General features: G+C 43.2%; 1 protein-coding gene across 2 annotated transcripts in view; it reads right to left on the bottom strand.

Annotated features, from left to right (window-relative positions):
- NAV2 (neuron navigator 2) overlaps positions 1–21,335 on the bottom strand; it is a 361,092-nt gene extending 339,757 nt beyond the window's left edge. For both annotated transcript variants that reach the window (XM_038764952.1, XM_038764951.1), the window contains exon 1: positions 20,592–21,335. In XM_038764952.1, coding sequence (XP_038620880.1) covers positions 20,592–20,849 — 258 coding nt within the window. In that variant the 5' untranslated portion in view covers positions 20,850–21,335. The remainder of the gene's footprint in view (positions 1–20,591) is intronic.
- Positions 21,336–25,427: the final 4,092 nt, after the last annotated feature.

The following is a 25,427-nucleotide window of genomic DNA, read 5'->3' on the forward strand; positions in this document are numbered from 1 at the left end:
TATAGAATCCAGAAGTTAGTCTAGTAGAAGAAATTTGGTCCCTACAGTGCCTGGCACAAGACAGGCCCTCCCTTACTTAGCAAAGGACTTTTCAGTCTTCCTAGCTCAAACAGGATCCTTCCAGAAGTTCTATTTTGGTTTTTATCTTCCCAGAACTCAGCTCATCTCAAGGCAAAGAATATGTAAATGTCATTTATCTCTCTTTTTTCCTTTACCTTTCATCCTGGCAATGGACAAACTTCAGGGGATGGGGGAGGGAGAAGAAAAGAACTGAGTTCCACTGAGAAGCAGCCTGACCTAGTGGAAACATTATGGACCTGAGAATCAAATGACTTTTACCACTTGTTTGCTATTTGACTTCGGTCAAGTCACTTAACTTCTTTGTGCCTTAGTTTCCTCATCTGTAAAATGGGGATTAAGACTGTGAGCATTTGTGGGTCAGGGACTATGTCCAATCTGATTTTTCTGTATCTAACCCAGTGCTTAATACAGCACCTGGCATATAGTAAGCACTTAACAAACATTACAATAATTATTATTAGTATCATTAACTATATGCTGGTCTAATCTATCCCTTGTAGGAACAGGCTCTGCAGAATCCACAGGATCTAGGGGGCTCATCCTTTGGAGCCTGACCCAAGACCAGCTTTAGAAACTTTTATGGACAAAGACTGAGCTGTCTCTACACAAGGATTCTACATAAATGGTGGCTGGTTGCTTCTGTGAGCCAAGGAACCCCTTAACTAAAGACTTCCATCATTCTATCCTATGCAGTTCCCTATTCATTATCCATGTATTCAATGGACAAAACTGTGCTTCTATAGTTAGTCCATGGGCAGAGTGGGAAAATGAAAGATACCAGTCACCCATATGGACACAGTATTGGAGACCTACCCCTCTTTCCAAATTTCCAGATAGTAGCTGCCCTGTCCCACGTAGGTGATTCTCTAAAATTAGATTCTAGCTGATGGTTTGACTCTTCCCTATTCTGCAAACCCCCACTCATCCATCTGTTCAGATGCTTGGCAAGCATACTTCCATAAGGCCTCCAATTCTGCAAGACCCAATTCAGCACAGCTACCAGCTAGCATGGCTGTATTAGCTTAAATTGAAGTCTGGTAGTATTTCAGGTGGCTCCTCTTTCTTTCCATATGCTGAGCAGATGAAAGAAACAATAATAATAATGGTATTTGTTAAGCGCTTACTGTTTCAAGCACTGTTCTAAGCACTGGGGTAGATACAAGATAATCTGGTTGGACACAGACCCTGCCCCATATGGGGTTCACAGACTTAATCCCCAATTTACAGATGAGGTAACAGAGGCACAGAGAAGTTAAGTGACTTGCCCTAGGTCACATATAAGTGGAGGAGCCAGAATTAGAACATAGGTCCTTCTGCTCCCAGGCTCGTGCTGTATCCTCTAGACCATGCTGCTTCATCAGTCAGAACTTCAGCTCCAACACCTGCCTCCTATATGATCTTGAGCAAGTCATTTAACTTCTCTGTGACTCAGTTTACTTATCTGTAAAATGAGATTTAATGATTCTTCTCCCTTCCCCCTAAAACCGTAAGCCCCCGGTGGTTCAAGGGAGTGCATCTGGAATGATTATCTTCTATCCATCCCACTGCTTGGTGCACAGTTCTGGGCCCACAGTGAGCACTCAATAATTATTTATTAATTATTATTACATCATAATTACCATTACTAAGTCAAAATTCTGCCCTCAACTGAATTAAGTTCACCATCCCATTGCCACTAGCAGCAAGCCTGAGCACTACTAAAGTGTTTCAAAGTAGAGGAACAGATGAACCAGCAGATGGATCTGGTGAGCAAAATAGTAACCGGCATTGCACTAAGCTAGCAGCCCTGTAAATGACTAAGCTCATCAAAATGTGCCAAATCTTCCTGGTCAGAGACCAGAATCTCAGCTGCGGATGCTTCAAAGCTCTGCAGTCAAATAGCCTTCTAACGGGTTTTGATCATACATGTTCCATCTATCTTTTTGTGATTTACAGCCTGGGCCCATCACATAGCCTTCTAGAACCCATGCATAGAGAGATTCGAGTTTAGTGAGCCCTGCAGGTGCTTTTACCCATGGCAGAGATACTCTGTCAGGCCTGACAAGGCTCTCATATCAGTAGGAGCATGGCTGATTTAACAGATGGGCTGGACATGCCCAAAAGCCAAATTTAGTCTTTGTCAGATTAGGAGTGAGAGCAAATTCCTGAGGGGAGACCTCCCATAACATCCTATGCATTCCCTCAGACAGGAATGAGACTATAAAATGAGGTGCCTTAATAATAATGATAGTAATGGTGACATTTGGGAGGTGCCTACTTTGTGCTAAGCACTGCAGTAAATGCTGGAGTAGATACAAAACCCTCTCTTGACCCCACCTCACCTTCTAGTTATCACCCTATCTCCCTCCTACCATTCCTTTCCAAACTCCTTGAACGAGTCATCTACACCTGCTGCCTCAAATTCCTCAAGGACAACTCTCTCCTCGACGCACTCCAGTCTGGCTTCCATCCCCTACATTCCATGGAAACTGCCCTCTCAAAGGTCACCAATGACCTCCTGCTTGCCAAAATCCAACGGTTCATACGCTATCCTAATCCTTCTCGACCTCTCAGCTGCATTCGACATTGTGGACCCCCCCGCTTCTCCTCAACACGCTATCCAACCTTGGCTTCACAGACTCCGTCCTCTTCTGGTTCTCCTCTTATCTCTCCGGTCGTTCATTCTCAGTCTCTTTTGCAGGCTTCTCCTCTCCCTCCCATCCCCTTACTGAAGGGGTTCCTCAAGGTTCAGTTCTTGGTCCCCTTCTGTTCTCGATCTACACTCAATCCCTTGGGGACCTCATTCGCCTCCACGGCTTCAACTATCATCTCTACGCTGATGACACCCAAATCTACATCTCTGCCCCTGCTTTCTCTCCCTCTCTCCAGGCTCACATCTCCTCCTGCCTTCAGGACATCTCCATCTGGATGTCTGCCTGACACCTAAAACTCAACATGTTCAAGACTGAACTCCTTGTCTTCCCTCCCAAACCCTGCCCTCTCCCTGACTTTCCCATCACTGTTGACGGCACTACCGTCCTTCCCGTCTCACAAGCCCGCAACCTAGGTGTCATCCTCGACTCTGCTCTCTCGTTCACCCCTCACATCCAAGCCATCACCAAAACCTGCCGGTCTCAGCTCCGCAACATTGCCAAGATCTGCCCTTTCCTCTCCTTCCAAACCGCTACCCTGCTCGTTCAAGCTCTCATCCTATCCCGTTTGTATTACTGCATCAGCCTCCTCTCTGATCTCCCATCCTCCTGTCTCTCCCCACTTCAATCCATACTTCACGCCGCTGCCCGGATTGTCTTTGTCCATAAATGCTCTGGGCATGTTACTCCCCTCCCCAAAAATCTCCAGTGGCTACCTATCAACTTATGCAACAGGCAAAAACTTCTCACCCTCGGCTTCAAGGTTCTCCATCACTTCGCCCCCTTCTACCTCACCTCCTTTCTCTCCTTCTACAGCCCAGCCCACACCTTCCGCTCCTCTGCCGCTAATCTCCTCAATGTGCCTCGTTCTCGCCTGTGCCACCGTCGACTCTCGGCCCACGTGATCCCCCTGGCCTGGAATGCCCTTCCTCCGCACATCTGCCAAGTTAGCTCTCTTCCTCCCTTCAAGGCCCTAAGAGCTCACCTCCTCCAGGAGGCCTTCCCAGACTGAGTCCCCTCTCACCCTTCTCCCCCTCCCCATCCCCCCCACCTTACCTCCTTCCCCTCCCCACAGCACCTGTATATATGTATATATATTTGTACATATTTATTACTCTATTTATTTATTTATTTTATTTGTACATATTTATTCTATTTATTTTATTTTGTTAATACGTTTTGTTTTGTTCTCTGTCTCCGCTTTCTAGACTGTGAGCCCACTGTTGGGTAGGGACCGTCTCTATATGTTGCCAACTTGTACTTCCCAAGCGCTTAGTACAGTGGTCTGCACACAGTAAGTGCTCAATAAATACGATTGAATGAATGAATGAATGAATGAATAAGTTCTTTTTCTTCATCAGGCTCACAGTCTTAAATGCCTTTCAATCTCTATGGCTCAACTCTGCTTTCCAGAAAACACATTGAATTCAACTCTCCCCATTTTTTTTTTGGAAAAAGCAGACTAACAGAGCCTGCTGGGAGTGGAGGGAAGGAGATGGACAGTTAGGGAAAGAAGGGAGACAGAGAGAATTTAACTACTTCATGCTCCCTAAATGGACAAGTGCCCTATGAAGCATATGAGTTAAGGGCATGGAACATCATGCAACTTGGGGGCATGGCTCACTTCAGACATCTGTGCCACCCCCTTCCCGAGGCAGGAAAAAGTGCTCCCTCACATTTTGCATGACCTCATCACATTAAGCTGTGCATGCACCACATATGACGAGGTCATGTACAAAACCGCCTTGACCCCTTGAATCTAAAGCATTTCTCCATGGGCACCCCGACCAGCCCACTTGTTCTAGAAGCTTTGCATTCTCCTCCAGGTCCCTGAAAACACAGACACTGTGTGTCACAGTCTGTGTGTCCAGACTTAGGCTGGATGCTTGTAGTATGTTTAATGGCCACCACAAACGCACCACTAAGTCTGTCTCTTATGATAGTAATAATAATAGCGTTGGTATTTGTTAAGTGCTTACTATGTGCCAAGCACTGTTCTAAGCACTGGGTTAGATACAAGGCAATCAGGCTGTCCCATGTGGGGCTCACAGTCTTCATCCCCATTTTACAGATGAAGGAACTGAGGCCCAAAGAAGTTAAGTGACTTGCCCAAGGTCACACAGCTGACAAGTGGTGGATCCGGGATTAGAACCCAGGACCTCTGGCTCCCCAGCCCATGCTCTTTCCACTGAGCCATGCTGCTTCTCTGATTTAGTGCCCCAAGGCTGTGCACCCCTCAAAGACTACCTGATGCTGGCCCTGAGGCTGGAGCCTTCACCACGCCCCTCTGACAGTCCCCAAGCCTGTCCAAGGTGGAAGGGGGCAGAGCAGGTGTAGGAAAAGTGATAGCCTACTGTTGGCCCAGTGGAAAGAACCTCATTCTATCTGTTGGGCCTACACTAGTACAGGTGTAGGTTTATGACCAAAAAACACCTAAGCCATTCCACACGGTGGATAGACCCAGAAGAAACCTTGGAAAATATTTTGCTAATATGGCTGACAAAGACCATAGAAGGTACAAAGACAACTATCACCTGCCTGGTCATGACAATGCAGCACCACACTGGCCTTATGCTATGGTCACCTTTGGTCTTAAATGGATCCTGCTCATAAAAAAATTGAAAAAGCTCCGCATGCACTTCATAATGTGCTACCTCTTGGCCAGTCAACCTGTTTGTAGTACCCGGTGTCCCTGGGGAAATTCAGCTGGCAGGGACAAGAGAGTGCAAGCGTCACTCTACAAATCACTAGCACTATAATTAAATCCCCACACCCTGGGTAAGTTCACAATACTTTAAAACCAAAGCTCAGGATACTACATTATCAGCAGCTGAAATCAATCAATAGTATTTACCAAGCTATGACAGAGTGCAGGACACTGCACTGTGTGTCTGGGAGAGTACAAGAAAAGAATATATTCCCTACCTGTGAAGAGTAGGAGGAGATGGATATAAAATAAAATACAAAAAAAATGAGGAAAAAGTGCTCAAATAGTAGAGTACGTAAAACGATATGTAAAGAGGAAGCAGTGAGAGGAAAAGTACTAAAGTAAAAGAACTGAGAGAACAGTAGGAAGGACGTGACCTATGGAGAAGAAATAATTACTTGAGGAAAGCTTCCTGGAGGAGGTGGAATTGCAGAAGTGTTTAGAGTGCTACTGAGTTCAAAGCGCTGTACTAAGCACTTGGGAAAGAATGCCAATAGCACAAGACATGTTCCCTGATCACAAGGATCTTATACACTAATGGGGACACCTGCTTCAAGTTGAGAATGTGACTGTTCCTCCTTTTGAGGATCCAGAGGCTGAGATGCTACGCAGTTGGCAATTGTTCATGGAAGAGTTGGTCATATAATCATCCCCAGCCAACAATAAAGAAGTAATGTGGCTTATTGGAAAGAGCAGGGTCTAGGAGTTAAAGGACCTAAGTTCCAATCCCAGCTCTGCCACTTGTCTGCTGTGTGACCTTGAGCAAGTCACTTAATTTATCTGGGCCTTAGTTACCTCATCTTTAAAATGGAGATTAAGACTAAACGCCATGTGGACATGTCCTGTGTCCAACCTGATTATCTTGTATCTATCCCAGAGCTTGGTACAGTGACTGGTACATAGTAAGAACTTTAAAAATACCATAAATAATAATGATAATAATGTCATTTGTTTAGGGCTACTATTTGTTAAGCACTGTGCTAAGCATCAGAAAAGATGCAAGATAATTAGGTCAGTCACAGACCCTGTACCACATGGGACTCATGGTTTTAAGTCACGTCTGCCTGGTATAGTGAATGGAAAGAGATAGGTAGAGTTATGTGACCTGCTCACAGGGACCCCAAAGGTTCTTAGGAGGGTGGAATGACACTGAGAGCAGTGATGTCCATCCCTCCCTGTTCTGAACCCTGATTTCATTCCCACACATCATTATTACCATGACATATTTAAGTGTGTGTTTCTGGGGACTATAGGGAATCAGTGATGTTCCCTTAATGTTTATGTTCTAACAGACTCCTTCTCCATCCAGTCAATATGAAGCTCCGCTGTAGCTATGGCATCATATATATTTAGTTCCGAGGCAACATCTTAAATTCTAACGGAGGACCATGAGCACCACTGTGACCATCTGGACTGAATGCATCTTTGCCCTAAACCTGTATACTTTAGAATGGCTCCTTGTGGACACTTTACAGACAGCTATCTGGAAGATGGAGTGTTGGAAAATAACTTTCATTCAGGCAATTTAAACAGTGATAAAGGGTGCCCAGTTTAGGGAAGGTTGGTGAGAGAGATGTGTATCATGCTTATTTTGTAAAATTTGCTTCCATATATGCAAAGCATCTTTCATAATCTGCTGTGCCCAATTTCTGATAATAGAAAAGGGTTATTTTTGCCTGAGCAAGTGATTCCTAGGCTATCAATGTCTGGGCAGAAAGCCTTTAAGCAGCCTTGATTTCTGCAATACCCAAGTGATAAATGGATTGGACATTGGTGCTAGCCTGCAGAATGAGCATATAATCCAGCAGCCTTCTCCAGAAGTCCAGGAGCTCAGTTAATCAGCTCTGCTCTTACCAAAAAGCATCTAAAATCCTATGATGTGGTTTAAAAATAAAATGCAACAAAATTAGTGCTCCTGGGATGGTCCCAAATTCACAGGATTGCTCCTTTTTCACAGCCAAGAGCCCAAATTCTCAAATTTCAACAGGAAATGTTAAACTCAAGTTCAGTGCCTTCTTCTTATATATCTACTGAACAGTCAGAGTAAACACGAAGGATGAAGCTGTATATTGAAGGGGCACATCCATCACCACTGAAATGCTGTGATGTCTTAAGAGGAAATGAGCAGTTTGCTTCAGGATGCAACATTCAGAAAGGCTTTGGAAATTACAATTGGCCTCCCTGAAGCAGGAAGAGGTGGAAAGGGTGAGGGGAGTTTAAGGCAGAATAAAACTATGGGATTTGGAATCTGACCAGAACACTGGGATGATTGACTTTATTTTCCTGAAAAGCCCTGAGAGAATTCAATAATGATCAGTTATGTGATTGAGTTTGTGCCCATCTCAGATGGAAGTTGTTCATCTCTAACCATGCAGTACACACACCAAGTGCTATTAGAGAGAGTTAACCTACTGTTAACCCAAGGCCCCAGCAAGTGAATAAATAACAACTTTTTCTCCCAGACAGGGGTGGTAGTGTTGGGGATTTTCATGGTTTTGTTTTTGGAGCATTTGTTGACTGATATGAGGAGTACAACTGAAGGCTCAAGGTAGAACTTGAAACAAGACTCTTGTGGATGCAAACTACTTGGGACCAGGGCTACCCTTCTCTAATAATAATAATAATAATTGCAGAATTTGTTAAACCCTTACTCTGTGCCAAGCAGAGTACTGGGCACTGGGATAGATACAAGATTATCAGGTCCCACATAGGGCTCCTGTTCTAAGTTAGGAGGGAGAACAGGGAATCAATCCCCATTTTGCAGATGAGGGAACTGAGGCACAAAGAAATAAAGTGACTTGCCCAAAGTCCGCAGCAAAGTGGTGGAGTCAATATCAAAACTCAGGTCTTCTGACTCCCGGGCCCCTAATCTTGCCAATAGGACATACTGCTACTCTAGTTTCCCCAGGGCCCTACAATCCCTTTTTCTGCTGTTCCACCTTCCAACTCACATACTTCTGGACATCAATTGCCCTGCTTAGCCTTCTCCTCCCTCAGTTTGCAGGCCCTGAGTCCACTCCATTGCCCACACCCAGACACTGCCTCTGGGAGAAATCTACAACTGACTTTTAAGAAACAAAAATAATCCATTCCACTCAGGCAGAGATATTTTAAAACCACACAACGGATTTTTCCCCCTGAGTTTTATTGATGTCTCTTCTCTCCTTCCAGTTCTAAAATAAGCACCATGTCTGATCATACAGTAATCCAAAGGCAACAAGCTGTAAAATGCCATATGCCTTGGGAGAAACGAATAGAAGACTATTTAAAATACATGGCTTGTCCTTCTCCAAAACAGTTTCAGCAGAAACTTTAGAAATTCAGGTGTGCCAACTGCTCAATGGTTTAGAAATTGAAGACCCCAAAGATGTTTTGACAAGAAGTCATGTAAGGAGCAAAGTCAGATAAAATGAAGGAAGGTCTTTCAAACTGACATGCTACTGACTGAAGCCCAATTCTTTTGAATGGAAACCAGCAGCTTCCTGTTACAAAATGTACTAACAGCTCATTGCTAATAATATGCACTGAAGCGGGCAATTTTTCTATTTTAAATATTTTTTTCTAAAAATAATATTCAGCCAGTGTATTTTTATCCAGATAAACATTTCTAGGGAATAGATCAAGTTTAGATCTTTTTTTTTCACCCCAGAAAAAAACCTAGTCCAAACCTTTAATGAGCAGGAATTAAAAGAGAGATCAGAAAAAGCCCTATATTCAACAATGCAAAAGTGTATTTTCTCATGATCTGGGGACTCATTCACTTTTAATGAAGAGTTCTAGGATGGAGAAGTTCAACAAGGCTAAAAAAAAAATGATTTCCTAGAGGAAGCAACAGCATGGCGAATAGAGAACTGATTTAGAAGAGTCAAAGATCATATTCCCAAATCAGCCATTCAATTATGAGACCTTTCTCTTCATTTTTGCCTCCATAAAAGAGAACATGTGCCTGTCCCCTAACCACCTTTCATGGATATAAGGATACGATAAGCCCGTTTTTGAGTAGGGTCTGTCTCTATACACTGCCGACCTGTACTTCCCAAGCGCTTAGTACAGTGTTCCGCACACAGTAAGCGCTCAATAAATATGATTGAATGAATGAATGAATGAGGTAGATCTTCAAAAGGACTTTTTCTCCTAAAAGGTCATTACAAAAAGTCAAATATAAGTTTAATGGTAAGTATAAGTGGTAATGGTAATTTTGATAATGGGGAAATTTGGACATGCCAAAAAAAAAGAAACTATAGATTTTAAAATGCTCAGGTCTCTCAGAGCTGCAGAAGAGAACCTAGCTGACCCAAGAACAGAGCAACACTATTTCAACTCTATGGTCTGGACACCATGACCATAGAGCAAGTAGGATTTTGAGTCTTCTTATATTAGATCCACTGCTCCTGCAGCCAGCATCTCATTTAAAAGAAATAATAACAACACTATTTATTAAGCACTTACTGTACACTAAGCACTGAGTTAGTTACAAAGCTTTGAGATCAGACACTGTCCCCTTTCAGGGCTCACAATCTACCTTATCCACATTTTACGGATAAGGAAACTGAGGCACAGGGAAGTGAAGTGACCCACTCAAGGACATACAGAAGGCCAGTGGCAGAGTTCAAATCCAGGCCTCCTGATTCCCAGTTCCAGTACCTTAAAGTAGGTTGCTTCCTCAAATGCGGACAAACAAAATTTCAAAGAATTATATGCAAACCCCAAATCTTGGCTTCCTTTCCAGAGAACAAGCCTGAAATGGAGACATTTTACAGAATATAGGCGGAGGTACACAGCAGATATATGGTGATCAGAGATGAAAGTCCTACAGATGGCAGGCATATGTAAGGTTCTCACTGGGAAGGCAAGCAAAATGTAGCACTGGATCCGGAAGGGAGAATTTTGGAAAGAGAAAAAAGCAAATCCTAGAGCTTGTTTGGACTCCTCAATAAAGAAAGAGCATCAGAAAGGCAGCCTAACAGAGACAGTGCAGATAAGCCTAATAATGGTAGCAGTAATAGTTGTAGTGTTAGTAGTAGCAGCAGCAGTAGTGTAGCTTTACTGAACATCCATTTGGTGTGATGCAATGTACTAAGTGATTGGGAAGTACAGAATAATGAGGTCACACATTTCTGGCCTACTAAGAGCTTAGACTGCAACAGCGGAGACAAAGATATTTTCAACTAGAATGATCAAAATACAATATTAAGTACAACAATGCTGCATGAACACTAAGAAGGGTTAAAGTGTTAAAGTTGCTGAAGGGATGATATGGCTCAGGGGGCTGGCAAAATAATTGGAGACGGTGGGATTGTAGAAGTGTTTTTTTTAAGGTATTTATTAAGTGCTGACTAGATACCAGGCACTGTTTTAACTGCTGGGGTAGATACAAACTAATCAATTTGGGCACAGTCCATGTACCACATGGGGCTCACAGTTTGAATCCCTATTTTGCAGATGAGGGAACTGAGGCACAGAGAAGTTAAGTGACTTGCCCAAGAGTGCACAGCAAACAAGTGAGGGAGCAGGGATTAGACCTCAGGTCCTTCTGACTCCCAGGCCATGCTTCTTTCCAGGACTTTGAATGCAGGGAGAGTTGTGATCTATATATAATAAGCCAGAAAGCTTGAATTATGTAGAAATCCAGAAAGTGGAGATGGCCCTTTTTGGAAAACACAACCCAGGACAGGCAAAGGGGTTTCTGAAGGTGACATATCTCTGCTACATGACAAATGTCAAAAGTCTGATAAAAAAGGAATCGAAGGAGCAATATGAGAATTTAGAGATTTGAGAGTTGGTGGGCAACTGAATGTGCTGAGAGGCAATATTTCATCCTCTTTAGACACCAGATGGCAACAGTCTGAGTATTATATGCACTCCTGAATAAGCTAATAGATTTTTTCTTAGACAAATTCAAGGGAAGGGCCTGCAAGGCATTTAACTTGGAAAACAACTATTTAGACTGGAGAGCATCACACTTTAGTGAAGAGACAGAAACCAGTTTTTGCCTCTTGGATGGGGATCTGGATTTCCTGAGAAATCTCAGTGTGAGGATTGTAATTAACAAAAGCATTATCTGCTACTGTCTTCAACATACTTTGGGACTTGGTGAATGTTGGACTGCACTTTTTCCCCTTTGGATTATCTATTTTTGCTCACCCCTGAAGATATATGTTCTAACCGTTTGGTGCCTAGATGGTTCTCCTTTTTTGGCTACTCAAAAAACCTGACTGCCTTCTCTGATTTTTTTTTTAAGTTGTCATTGTTTTATTGGGAAACAATGCTGAAGAAGATCTCAGAAGGGGGATTTTCTTAGCACATTCTGTCTCCCAATTTGCCTAATCTTACAAGTTGGTTCTAGAGCAACTGAGGATCCAGAATGTTTTATAAAAATTATTGCTTTAATCCTCAGAATATCTTACTGCTGGAAAATTACCCAGCCCATTGACATCTTAGAGATGGAGAAAATGGGCTCAGGAATGTTTAGTGACTCACTCTATGCACATAAGAATTCAGTACAGAGAAATCAGACCTGGGTAGACAGGGTTTGGCTTGAAAGAGCAGGATCATCCCAGTGACAGTTCATTTTGAAAAAGCAATCAGTTCAGAAAATTCCCAGTTTTGAAATATGCAAAAACTATTTGATAACCACTTATCTATCAGAGTTTTGTTTCTGAAAGGTTAAGAAACATAATGAGCGTAACAAACTATGAACATAACAAACTATGAACATATAAAAACATTGGCAGAAAGCATGCTACATAGTCTTCCCAAAGAATTGTAAAGAAAGAGAACACAGTAGCAGAAAAATGCACTAATCAAATCCATAATCAGCTTTTGTGACAGATGGATTTCTAATCCAAACACAATGGAGCAAAATTGCAACAGGTTGTATTCTTGTGGGAGTTTTCCTTTTTCGGTGGGCACATCATTTTCATTTCAAATATCTGAACGTCCACAGAGGACTTTAATCATATCATTTCTAGTTAGACTATTGTCTTAAAGAAGCACAGGCAGGTTACACATCAAATTTTTGAAAAGAAACTATCTGTTCTCTTCAGCAGCTTCATATCTTGTCTGCTGGACAGGAATTTCTGGGTTAGCTCAGAGCATTTCTCCAAAACAATTCCCTGATCATAATTTAGGGTGATTATTTATGCAGAATGCTAATATATTGAAAATACAGTCATTCTTGGGGAAAAGCCTATGTACCACAGTACACCAGGCAAGGGAATCCATAGAAATCACTGAGGTATTTTTTTAAGCACTTATTCTGTGCCTCATCCTGAACTATGGACCGGAGTAGATATAAGATTAATAATAATAGTAATAATAATAATGCTATTTGTTAAGCGCTTTCTATGTGCCAAGCACTGTTCTAAAATAATCAGATCAGGCACAGTCCTGTCCCACTTGGGGTTCACAGTTTAAGTCGGGAAGGAAGAACTGGCATTTAACCCCCATTTTCCAGATTGTTCCTTGACAGAGGTCACAAGAGCCCACAAGCGATGGAGTCAGGAATGGAATTCAGGTCCTCTGACGTCCAGGCCCGTGATCTTTCCACTAGGCTATGCTATTCCTCTGCATCACTTTACATAAATATCTCAAGACAGTCTTTCCCTTTTCTAGCATCAAGGAAAAAAAATAAAACCAAGCTAGTTTCTGGAAAGTTATTCTTATATTTAGCTTGTACTTTGGGAGCCTCAGCGGTTTTACCCACTCAGTATTTGGATTCATGCAGAAAGCTTATTCAGAAAGTTGAAGATGGATCTTTCTTCCCACTGTCTAGTTCCATAGATAGACTGCATAAAGGGTACAGCTGTCCTTTAGAACCTGTGCGTGACCTTCACACTATTCCATGCTTGAAGATTGCCTTTTGCCACATGGATGCATTAATTATTTCTTTTTAATATATTTAAGTACTTACTATGTGCCAGACACTCTATTAAGCACTGTGGTGAGATACAAGTTGACCAGATTGGAAAAGCCCATGTCCCACATGAAGCTCGCAGTCTTAATCACCATTTTCTAGGTGAAGTAACTGAAAGGTAGTAACTGAAGGGTACATGAAGCTCGCAGTCTTAATCACCATTTTCTAGGTGAAGTAACTGAAAGGTAGTAAGTGAATTGCCCAAGATCCCACAGAAGACAAGTGGCAGAGCCAGGATTGGAACACAGGTCCTTTTGACTTCCAGGCATGTGCTCTATTCACCCAATTGTATTTACTGAGTGCTTACTATGTGCAAAGCACTGTACTAAATGCTGTCTACTAGGCCATGCTGCTGCCTGTTACATTGTTATATTGCAATAATAATAATTATTATATTTATGGTATTTGTTTAAGCCCTTACTATGTGCCAGGCACTGTACTAAGCATTAGGTTGGGTATAAGTAAATAAGGTTGGACAGAGTCCCTGTCCCATGTGGGGCTCACACTCTCAATCCCCATTTTAAAGATGAGATAACTGAGGCACAGAGAAGTGAACTGCCCAAGGTCACACAGCAGACAGGTGGCAGAGCTGGAATCAGAACCTATGACCATCTGAGTCCCAGGCCCGAGCTCTATCCACTATGCCATGCTACTGTTCTGTACAGTCAGAGCTCAATAAATATAACTGATTGACTGATTCTCACTATTGTGGTGCTTGTCCCTGTTTTCAAATCCATCTCATGACACCTCAGCCTGCTTGGTGCCTGAAGTCTATGCTCAAGGAGGGCAACCCTCTCCTGCTCGCTTCATTCAGGAATGCTCTATCTGTTGCTGATGTTTCATAACAGTCTGTTGTGATGTCATGGTTGACCCTAGAAGGCAAACTATTTAGAATATCAAGAATCTGTTCTTAACTAAAACAATGCATCCAGTCTTGAATTGGTCTCTTCAGCCATACTCACATATGACTATATGGCCATTAGTGTGTGGTTCAAAAGCAAAGACTGCTGCTGTCCCTTTTTCTATGCTGCATCTATCTAGAAAGATCTTATTTTTGAAGATGATGCTATTCAATCAACCATACTTATTGAGCACTTACTATGTGCAGAACACTGTACTAATTACTTGGGAGAGTTCACTGTAACAGAGTTGATAGACACATTCCCTTCCCAAACTGAACTATTGATTGTCCCTACCCACTTATGTGAGCTACATAATAACTGGTATTTGTTAAGGGCTCACTATGTGTCAAGCAACGGGCTAAAGGCTTGGGTAGATACAATCAATCAGACACATTTCCTGACCTAGATGGGGCTCCCAGTCTAAGAAGGAGGATAGAGGAAGAAACTGAGCCATAGATAAGTTAAGTGACTTGCTCAGGGCCACAGAAGCAGGCAAGTAGCAGAGCTGAGATTAGAATCCTGACCTCCCATCCCCTGTCCTGTGCTCCTTCCACTAGTTTGCACAGCATATTTACATATTATACATCTACATGTTTCATTATGCTATTTAACAATATATTCTGCCTTCCCCACCTGTATAGATCCCCTTTGAGTTCACTGTTCAGAGGTGGTGTTAGTGTATTCAACTATCTTTCATTTTCCTCATCTGCTCCTTTCAGAAAAGCTGTGAGATAGTGAGCATCATTGTATAGTACTCTCCCAAGAGCTTAGTACAGTGCTCTGCACACAGTAAGTGCTCAATAAATATAATTGACTGACTGACTGACTGACGCAATGCTGGTGAAGCAACTGGACTCCAGGAATTCATACCCACAACAACATGTTCAGTTTGGTTTGGAGGAGATGGTGATGAAACTGCACAAGAGATCAGATATGTCTTTTAATAGTAGGTGCTGGTTTCACAGACAATATGGTTGCTTGCCCTCTCCCACCTGACATTCTGGGAGATAGGCCCTACTCCCTGTTGGAGCTGAGTTTGGGCAGAAGTGTGGAGCCACAGCGGTCAATGCCTGCATGTTTTGGAGCTTCTGGGCTGCAGGGAGGTTAAGGGTCACCTGGTAGCCAGGGAAGCCTCCACTCTCCCACCTGACACCTCAGGAGCCAAGCACACATAATCAACCTTTAGAAGCTGTCTTCTTAATTCAATTTTCAACAATTTTCGGAAGATAGGGTACCCTTGGGATCTTGGTGAACTCAGGGTGGCCAAATGTGCTTAAAAGCTGCTCAAGCCCTAATGAGCTGATGATGTGACCAACCAGCACTATGAGATACCAAAGACCAACTCCTCCAAGTGATGTTTATTTACCTGATTGGTTTTTTGCTGGCGATATTTCTATTGTTGAATTTTAACTTGTTCTCACTGTTTGCATTTACAGTCTTTTGTTTTATGTGTATGATCTCAGGTACTTTAGTTAGCGAGATGCTTGGGGGCCAACAACCTTCTTTTAATTGGGTTTTCTTATAAATCACCCCAATGCTTAGTAATGTGTTTTGCTCTTCATACATTTTAGTAATTAAAATACAGGCAGTTGAACACTATTACAAGCTTGTAGACATTTGTTTATAATGGAGCATTGTTGCCATACTCTATCAGTCTCCCAAAGGACCTATTGGCTTTCCAAATTCAGTTTTTTATTTCTTTGTCTTAATTAATTTCCACAATTTTCTGAAGATAGAGTAGCCTTGGGATTTTGGTGAACTCAGAGTAGTTGAATGTGCTTAAAAGTTGCTAGAGCCCTAGTGAGCTGATGATGTGAAATATTTAACGCAAACAAGGAGTTGTCATTTGGCTGAAAAAAAATACTATTATGAAGATTTAGAAGGAATGTGCTCCAGAAATGAGGGCGGCAATAAAAATATTTACTTACTAGGTTGGGCAGAAATTGAAAATTGTCACTGGCAAGAGGATGTCTTATGGGGAGGGGGTGGAGGGGCAAGGTGGAAGCAGTGTGGCCTAGCGGAAAAAGAACAGGCCTGGTGGTCAGAAGATCCTGGCTCCACCACTTTACATGGTATGTGACTTTGGGCAAGTCACTTAACTTCTCTGTGCCTCAGTTCTTTCATCTGAAAAATGGGATTGAATACCTGTTCTCCTTCCTACTTAGAAGGTGAGCCCTATGTGGGACCTGGTTATCTTGTATCTACCCCATTGCTTAATACAGTGGTAGGAATGTAGTAAGTGCTTAACAAATGATACCATTATTATTAAGGTAATTTTAAACTGCTGCTGCCGCCGAGGTTGTGTGATGGTGGTGGTGTGGTGGGGTATTGTGAGAGCTATTCTGCCTCAGTCTGAAGCCCAACGAGGGAATCCACTAATCCCCAGGCCAGGACGGGCCATATCCCCTCCCCCACCCAGAGCCAGGGTAGACTCACTGCCCAAGTCGGGGAAATCTGTCACTTGATAAATAATTCATATTCAAATGGTCACAGAGGCACTTACTGGTTTATTGGTGTGTCCTTCCAGATAACTCTGCTTCCCTTCACCTCTGCTCAAAGACATATTATAATGTGTTGACAAAATAGTAGCTACATTTCAAGAGGCCCAATTCTTACTCTTTTCTATCCACCTTTGTTTGGAGTGGTGATATCAGTGAGAAGAAATTCTAGGGAGTTATAGGGGCTTACACAGGACTGAACTAGTTGAAGATTTATGTCGAGGCAACTGGAGAAGAAGGAAGAGTAGGATTCACAAGTTGGTTTGACATTAACTTTGGCTAATGGCAACTCTGAGATGTAGAACCTGTCATGGATTAAAAGTTGGGGGCCCAGGTGTTGGAGTCCTAGTACTCTGGGACCCACACCAAACTACTACGTGGACAGGCTAACCTCATTCCTAGAGTCTTTGCCAATATGTCACAAATATCACAAACCCCTTGGGATTGCTGAGAATTATAGCCACAGTCAGTGTGAATATCACACATGCACGACAACTTTATGGTGCCAGAGCTCTAGACTGTAAGCTCATTGTGGAAAGGGAATGTGTCTGTTACATTGTTATAATGTACTCTCCCAAGTGCTTAGTACAGTGCTCTGCACACAGAAAGTGTTCACTAAATATGACTGATTGGCTGTGTCCCTGGCCTACACTATGACCTTGGGCAAGTTGCTCAGCCTCTCTTGGCCTCAGTTTCCTCATCTGTAAAATGGGGAAGAAATAGATTGTGAGCCCAGTGTGACACAGGCACTGTGTGATCATTCCTTCTAGACTGTAAGCTTGTTGTGGGCATGAAAAGTGTCTGCCAGTTCTGTTGTACTCTCCCAAGAGCTTAGTAGAGTACTCTGCAAATAGTAGGTACTCAATGAAAAACACTGATGATATGTCCAAATCTCATAACCATGTACCTACTCATGCACTTAGCACAAATACATGTTTAAAAAACATCATTTTAATTTTAACCTGGAAATATGTATTATTTTTGTAAGTATTATTACCTCTCTCATAGCAAATGCTTTAAAGTGAAATGTGTTCCCAAGCACCTTTGCTTCATCTTCAGTTTGTATATATGATAAACTATCATTTGGCATCTCAAGGTGCCTTGAACTGCTATTATTTTTAGTCTCTGAGACCTTCAGTCAACACATACAACAGCACTTCCTATTATTATAAACCAAGTTCCCAAAATGTGCCAGGTATCATCCTAGGAACTCTTTAGAACATCATGAAGGCATGTCCCTTCCCTACAGAGATGCTTTCCAGAATTAACTGGAACACTCTTCCATAGGTAATTGCCTTCAGAACTTTGACTTTCTGAAAAGCAAAACCTAAGTAAGCCTCACAATGAAAGAATAAACTAGCAAACCTTTCGACCCAGAAGCCACTTTTAATCCAATGACTTGGCCTGCCTGGGAGCAGAGGTGCTGGCACAGGCATAGGCAGAGAGCCAGGAACCCACCCACCAGGAATCTCCAGAGGTGACTCGAATGATCACAGGAAGATGAGTCACAGGAGGACAAATGTTAAAGCAATGACTCTTTCAGCAGTTCACCCAGACTGTTTCCAGCGACCTTGACAAGTGGGATAAAAGGTCAAGTACTACATATGACTTATCCTGAGGAAATCTCCCCAAATTAGGGGGAATTGCAGGAGGAGGAGTGATGGAAAAATATTTGGTGGGTGGGGGGAGGGGAGGTGGGGATGGTGGGACTGGGGTAAGGGGGTGGGAATACGAGTTTGGGAGACGGAGCAAATGTTTCTCTTGGTCCCTCTGCATACAGAGAGGTGTTGGTTCCTGAAACTAGGATGTGGTAAGGGAATTTGGGCGTGTCCTAACGATGACCTCTTTAGGCAGAAGTGACTTGTAATGGATATGACTAAGGCACAAGAGCTGCCTTAATATCAACAATCTAAAAACCACACAAACACTACATAATATTCATTGTTTAGAATAATAATCATGAGTCAAAGTCTCAGCTCAGATTCCTCTCCAAAGGCGGGTGAAAATCAAACTTGGAACAGTGGCAAAAAACCTCAAATGATATGTGGGTAAGCAGACGTTTTTCCAATTAAAAAAAAAAAAAAAACAAAAGTTATGGTGCATCACGGGGCTTATGGCATGAAAAGAATGAAGGGAAATAAAAACTGGTTCTGCATAACCCCAAGACCTTGGCTAAAATCTTGCCCTGCTGTAACACACCATCACTCAAACCTGTCAGCATCAAAGAAAATTTAGCTTGTGCAGCCACACAGGACATGTTTATCAGTTTGGCTTCGGACCTAATATGGTTTAGAAACAATAATGTACTTTCCTAAGTCCACAGCTCAAGCGGCCTGCTTATGATTAGCTTATACCCGGGGATTCTCTCGGCATGCCGAGCTTTACTCGGTTAATAGGAAATACTTAAGTGGAAGGTGGAAAAACGTCTGTGCAGTACAATGTGACGAAAAGGTCAGGCTGTCTGTTACCACTATTCCTACACCAGCCATTGCTTGCCCTCCCCTCTCTCTTTCCAGTCCTCCCCCTCCCCCTTTCCAGTCCCCCCCTCCCCCTTTCCAGTCCTTCCCCTTCCCCATCCTGTTTCATTCCCTCAGGATCTAGTACACCCACATCTGTAGGGTCTGACTAGTTTGAAATGTCATTCTGTCTGCCAGTGAGGAGAGGGCAGCTTCCCCAGAAAAATCAGGGCACAAGACCAACTGCAACCAATCACTGGCATTTACTGAGTGCTTACAGTGTACAGAGCACTGTGCTAAGTGCGACAACTGACTGGTCATCTGCCCTGTTTCACCACGAGTAGGTTATAGGACCAGATGCTGCAGAATCTAAATGACAGGTATGGTCCTCAGAAGAGCAGCATTGCTTGCCTTATCTATATTTTATTTTAATGTCAGTCTTCCCTCACAAAGCTATCTGCTCCTTGAGGGCAGGGGTCATATCGACCAATTCTATCATATTATACTCTCGTTCAAGAGCTTGGAATATTACTCTGCACACTGTCAGCATTCGTTAAGTGCCATCGACTGACTGATTGATTGATTGATTGAATTTTCATCCTCTTCTTCCATTCTTGCCCCTGTCCAAGTTCTGCTGAAAAGAAAAGAGGCTTCAGCCTTCATGGGTAATACCATTAGAGAGCTCTACAAATCATCTATCAAATAGCAAACATGCCAGCCATCTGCTTTCCTCAGATGGCACCATGCAATCAACACTGCTCCCTGCCTGCCTGCAGCCCAGCATTACACCGATAATCCTGTCAGTTCCAGAAACGCTCATACATGAACAGTGATTCAACAAGCTGAAGGATGTGTGCACTGCATCTCTCATTCTCTGAGAATCACCTGCCTGAGTTTTCAGCTGTGCCCTAAGCACTCAGATGACCATGCAAGCAAACATAAATATCACTGAATAATTAAAAAAATTGAAAGCCACTGGATATGTTCTGATGAACATGATTTTCTTAAATACTGCAGGTAAGGAGAAATAAAATTTGCTGGCAGAGTTCCTCTGTATCTCTATTGCTTTCTGACATAAAACACACATTTCCGGCTAACAGATGCCTCCTTGTCCACCACAGACATTTTGCAGATATACACACCTTACACATCCTGGCCCAAACCACTGGACAGGAGCCTTGTTACACTCTCCTGAAACCACATGCATTTCTGAGCCCCAATTTCCCCCAACCACACCCATCACCAAAATGTCCTTTTTTCATTGCTAGTACCTTATCATCCAACCATGAACAGATCTCCCCACATTAAGAATCTCCCCCCTTTCATCATTTGCTCCCCACACCGTCTCATTGTCTCCTAATCCACTGTGGAATGCCCGTCCTCACAGCCACGCTTCTCTCACCTGGGTGTCAAACCCATTTTCCACAGAACCGGTTTTCTTCAGGGCCAGTCCTTCTCCCCCGGGCTCATGCAGTCCCTGCGATTTCAGGGGGATCTGGCTGGAATACACAGGCTTGGTCACCTCCACCTTATTCCCGAACTTCAGGTAGCAAGGTTGAGGGCCAGCCCTGGCCACCGGGACGTGGACGATCGGTGCAGCGCTGTGGACAGGTTTGGGCAGTCCCGATTTCATTTTGGAGGCAACCAGGATGGCTGGCATTTTCTCCTTCAGCTTTCTTAACACGTTCCTGTCAGAGGCAGCAGCAGCAACAGCAGCAACGGTGATATTAGCTGCAAGAGGCAGCAGCAGCAGCAGCCAGGCAAGAGATGAAATCTGAGGAATAAGAGGCAGTACCCACGGAGTGTTCACCCCACGTAGCTCCAAATGGGGAGGAGGGCTGGGGGAAGCTGGGGAGAGGGGGTAGGAGGCTAAGAGAAAAGCAATCCAACTGCCGGCACACCTTCAGGATCTCCAAATGTCTCTTGGTATCTCACCAGTCTCGTGCTTGTCTGCTTCAGGGTCTAGTTTGCACAGCTGTGGCTTCTCCCTTCTTCGGTGTGCTGCTGCTGCTACTGTTTTAACTGCTCTTTCCTTTCACCGCCTGACTCGTGTAATTTTCCTGCCTAGAAACAGGGACTTTTCCTTCCATTATACTGTCACTGCATCTCCAAAGTAAGACAACGCTTTAGAATAAAGAGAACCTGCTGCAGTATATGCCTCATATGCCTCTTGCTCGGTGTCTGTGTGTGTGTGTGTGTGTGTGTGTGTGTGTGTGTGTGCACGTGAGAGAGAAAGAGAGAGAGGAGGAGGAGAAGGAGGATGAGGAGGGAGGGAGGGAAGGAGAGTGAGTGAAAACGTGCAAGCAGGATTTCCAGCTTAAGACGTCTTTCTTCAGTCTTAACCAAGAAACAGATGCAGCACTCGGTATGTTAATGACTGATACCCTTGGAAAGGAGTCTTTAGCGAATGTAGCTTCTTAGCTTTAATAGCTGCAAACAGAACAATGATGCTGAGGCAGAGAGAAGGAAAATGGGAACAAGGGGAACTGGCCATTCATGGCATTAAATCCCAAATGACCAGATCCCTGGGAGCTCAAAATTCCCAGCTCTTTTAGTCCTGAACATGCTCTAAGAAGTTAAAAGAAAAAGAAAGCCAGCCAGAAATCTGAAGTAGAAGTACCTCACAGCTCAGTTTCTCCATCCACACAAACAGTTTGAGCACCGAGCTGCCCAGTGTGCTGTGTGGCAGTGGAAGCCTGCTATGCTCTACCAAAGAAGGCTACGGAGATTAGCTGAAGGGAGAGAAGGTTACACTCTGACAGTACTGAGTAATGCAGCCTTCTCATTGGTCCTCCTCACTCAAATCAGAAGCAAAATATCTCCGCAAAAGAGGTGTGGCTTCAACTCTCTGACTGGCAGGAAACTCTTTGGCTGTTCTCTAGTACAAAGCGTGATTTGTATCTGCTCTGCAGCATTGCTGGTCCGTTTAACCATAAGAATGCTAGAAAAATGACACAGGAGCCGTTCTGAATCATACCAGGAACAGCAATGCAGATTCAAACAGAAACTCCGTCAGAGAGACATGTCCAAAGGGTAAGGGTAATAGATATCTAGATGGTACTGGCCTCTTTAACAGATAAATTTGGCCAGAATAATGTCTGAGGAAATTATGAACTAAGGTCTGGACAATGGATCTGGTCTACTGAAGGGCACTCCCTATTTTTCAGCACTATTTTTCCAATCACTTTATCTATTCTGCTCATTCAGAAAAAAAAAAAACCTCCCATGTAGTTGCATAACTTCATTTAAATCAAAATTATTATTATTATGCTTGTTAAGTGCTTACTATGTGCCAAGCACTGGTCTAAGCACTAGGGTAGATATGAGTTAATCAGGTTAGACACAGACCCTGTCCCGCATGGGGCTCACAGTCCAATTAGGAGGGAGTAGGATTGAATCGCCATCTTACAGACAGGTAACTGAGGCACAGAGAAGTTAAGTGACTTGCCCAAAGCCAGATAGCAGATACAAGACCAGGATTAGAACCCAGGTCCTCTGACTCCCAAGCCCGTGCTCTTTCCACTGGGCCATGAAGAGACGATAAAAGGGTAAACTATTCCTCTAAAATAACTCCTCCTACAACTTACTGTGGGCTCTGTAATTAAAGTAGCTCAATAAAGCTCCTAGAGTTTTAATGACATTAATGTTAACACTGAATAGTAATTCGTTTGATTTTTGAAACTCTCCCTGTCCCTTGCCTCAAATGTACTGGCTATGCAGGTCCACCTGCGTTGATTCCAAGTGGAAAGTTCTATTTTTATCAGTCTTTCTCCACTCATCTCAGCTAACAAATTGCTCAACTATAGTGATGTCTGATCAGAAATGGACTTCTCCATGTGCTGTCTGACCCAACAAAGTGTGAAGGTTGTAATTCAAGACTGAAACCCAGGAAATATTAAGGAGTTAGGAGATGAGAAAACCAGCACTGGCATTCACTCCTGAATGATTCCCATCTTCCTAATTTAAAGCAAATAAAAAATGAGAACCAAGAGAAGAAAAGTAAATTATTCCAGACTGACAAATATAAGCTCATACCTTAAAAGGCATTATCTTTCTCTCCTTTGCCTGTGATTAGGATGGGCAGCCTTTTAAGAGGCAATTAGCTGGATGTCTCTACAATTGGAAAATTAAGTTAAATTGGAGGGGGAAAAATAACTTGCTGGCCCATTTCCTAAAATGTTATTTGAGTCCTTAAATGGTATCTTGAATTTGTACATTTCTAAGAAGAAATGTACAGGTTCATTTCTCTTTATTACATCCCTTAGAGACAGGCAAAGCAGCCAAGGGGAAGCAGTTTTCTCCTTACCCCATAGATGGGGAAAAGGTGGGTGTTCAATTAGAAGAAAGTAAAAGATGAATTCAGGGCTAGAACAGAGATGCCCTGCTTGTCAGTCAATCTCTTTATCTGCTCCACTCCTTTGTTTATCATGGTCGCCTCTTGACCTGTAGTGAGAACTTCAAAAGAACAAGAAATCTTTTATCTTGTTTCCTTAGACCTGGTCACTTGGCACCATCTCCATATGGCTCCCAGCCATCTTATATTGGGAGGTACAAGCTTTCTCCCTCCCTGGCCCACTAAATTCAGATACTACAAACCCTCTTTAGAGACCACATAAAGTGGCTGTGCCTGGGTATCCTAAGATTATTTGCTCAACTGCCACAGGCCAGTAGGCCTATGATGCCTCATAGTCCATCATCAAGAGGAGAGTAAGGCTGTAGCAGTTGAAAAGTTTGCAACTCTTGGAGATTTTCTCTATCTGTGAGATTTTTCTATATAAAAATTCTGAGTAGGGTTGCCTTCAGATGGTAAGCAAGTTAAGTGGTCACCTCAGGGCAGTAGATATTGTCTGCCTGCCAGTGAACTCAACATGGCCAATGCTTAGGCCATTCAAGATGGCATCTTAACCAGAGACCTCATCAAATTGGCCACCACACATGCACAGAGTCTCCCGCCACCCCAGTGACATTGCCCATGTGTGGCAGCCATACTTATCTCATTGTTCAATGCTTCTCCCACCCCTGTCATGTCCCTTAACAATAATAATAATAGTATTTGCTAAGTGCATACTATGTGCCAAGCACTGTAGTAAATGCTAGGATAGAGACAAGTTAATCAGGTTGGATACAGTTACTGCTCCACTCGAGGCTCACAGTCTAATTAGGAGTGAGAAGAGGTATTGAATCTCCACTTAGAGCTGAGGAAACTAAAGGACAGAGAATCAATCAATCAATAGTATTTATTGGCCACTTACTATGTGCAGAGCACTGTACTACGTTCTTGGGAAAGAACAATATAACAGACACATTCCCAGCCCAAAACGAACTCACAGTCTAGAGGGGAAGACAGACACTGATAAAAATAAATAAATTATGGATATGTACATAAGTGCTGTGGGGTAATGGAGAAGGGAGTAGAGAAGCAGCATAGCTCTGTGGACAGAGCACGGGCTTGGGAATCAGAGGTCATGGGTTCAAATCCTGGCTCTACCAATTGTCAGCTGTGTGACTTTGGGCAAGTCACTTAATTTCTCTGTGCCTCAGAGAAAGGGGATTAAAACTGTGAGCCCCCCCGTGGGGCAAACTGATCACCTTGCAACCTCCCCAGCACTTAAATGCCATTATCCAGCACTTAGAACAGTGCTCTACACATAGTAAGTGCTTTATAAATGCCATTATTATTATTAAAAGAGGAAATGAGGGTTTAGTCAGGGAAGACCTTTTGGAGATGTGCCTTCAAAAAGGCTTTGAAGATGGTGAGAGAAGTTGTTGGATATTAAAAAAGAGGGCGTTCCAGGCCAGAGGCATGATGTGGGTGAGAAGTCGGCAGTGAGATAGATGAGACCAAGGTACAGTGAGTAGTTTGGTGTTAGAGGAATGGAGTGTGTGGGTTGTAGTAGAGGAGTAGCGAGGTGAGGTAGGAGGAGGAAAGGTGACTGATTGTCTTAAAGCTGCTGGTATGGAGTTTCTGTTTTGATACTGAGGTGGATGGACAACCACTGGAGGTTCTTGAAGAGTGGGGAAACAAGGACTGACAGGCATAAGAGTGAAGTACAGACTAGAGAGGTGAGAGACTAGAGGCAAGGAGGTCAGCAAGGAGGCTGATACAGTAATCAAATCAAGATAGGATAAATGCTTGGATTAATGTGGTAAATTAAATGACTTGCCTAAGGTCACACAGCAGACAAGTGGCAGATCTGGGTTAGAACCTCTGCCTCCCAGGCCTGTTCTCTTTCCACTA

This window comes from Tachyglossus aculeatus, chromosome 22 (genome assembly GCF_015852505.1).
Source record: "Tachyglossus aculeatus isolate mTacAcu1 chromosome 22, mTacAcu1.pri, whole genome shotgun sequence".
Taxonomy (NCBI): Eukaryota; Metazoa; Chordata; class Mammalia; order Monotremata; family Tachyglossidae; genus Tachyglossus; species Tachyglossus aculeatus.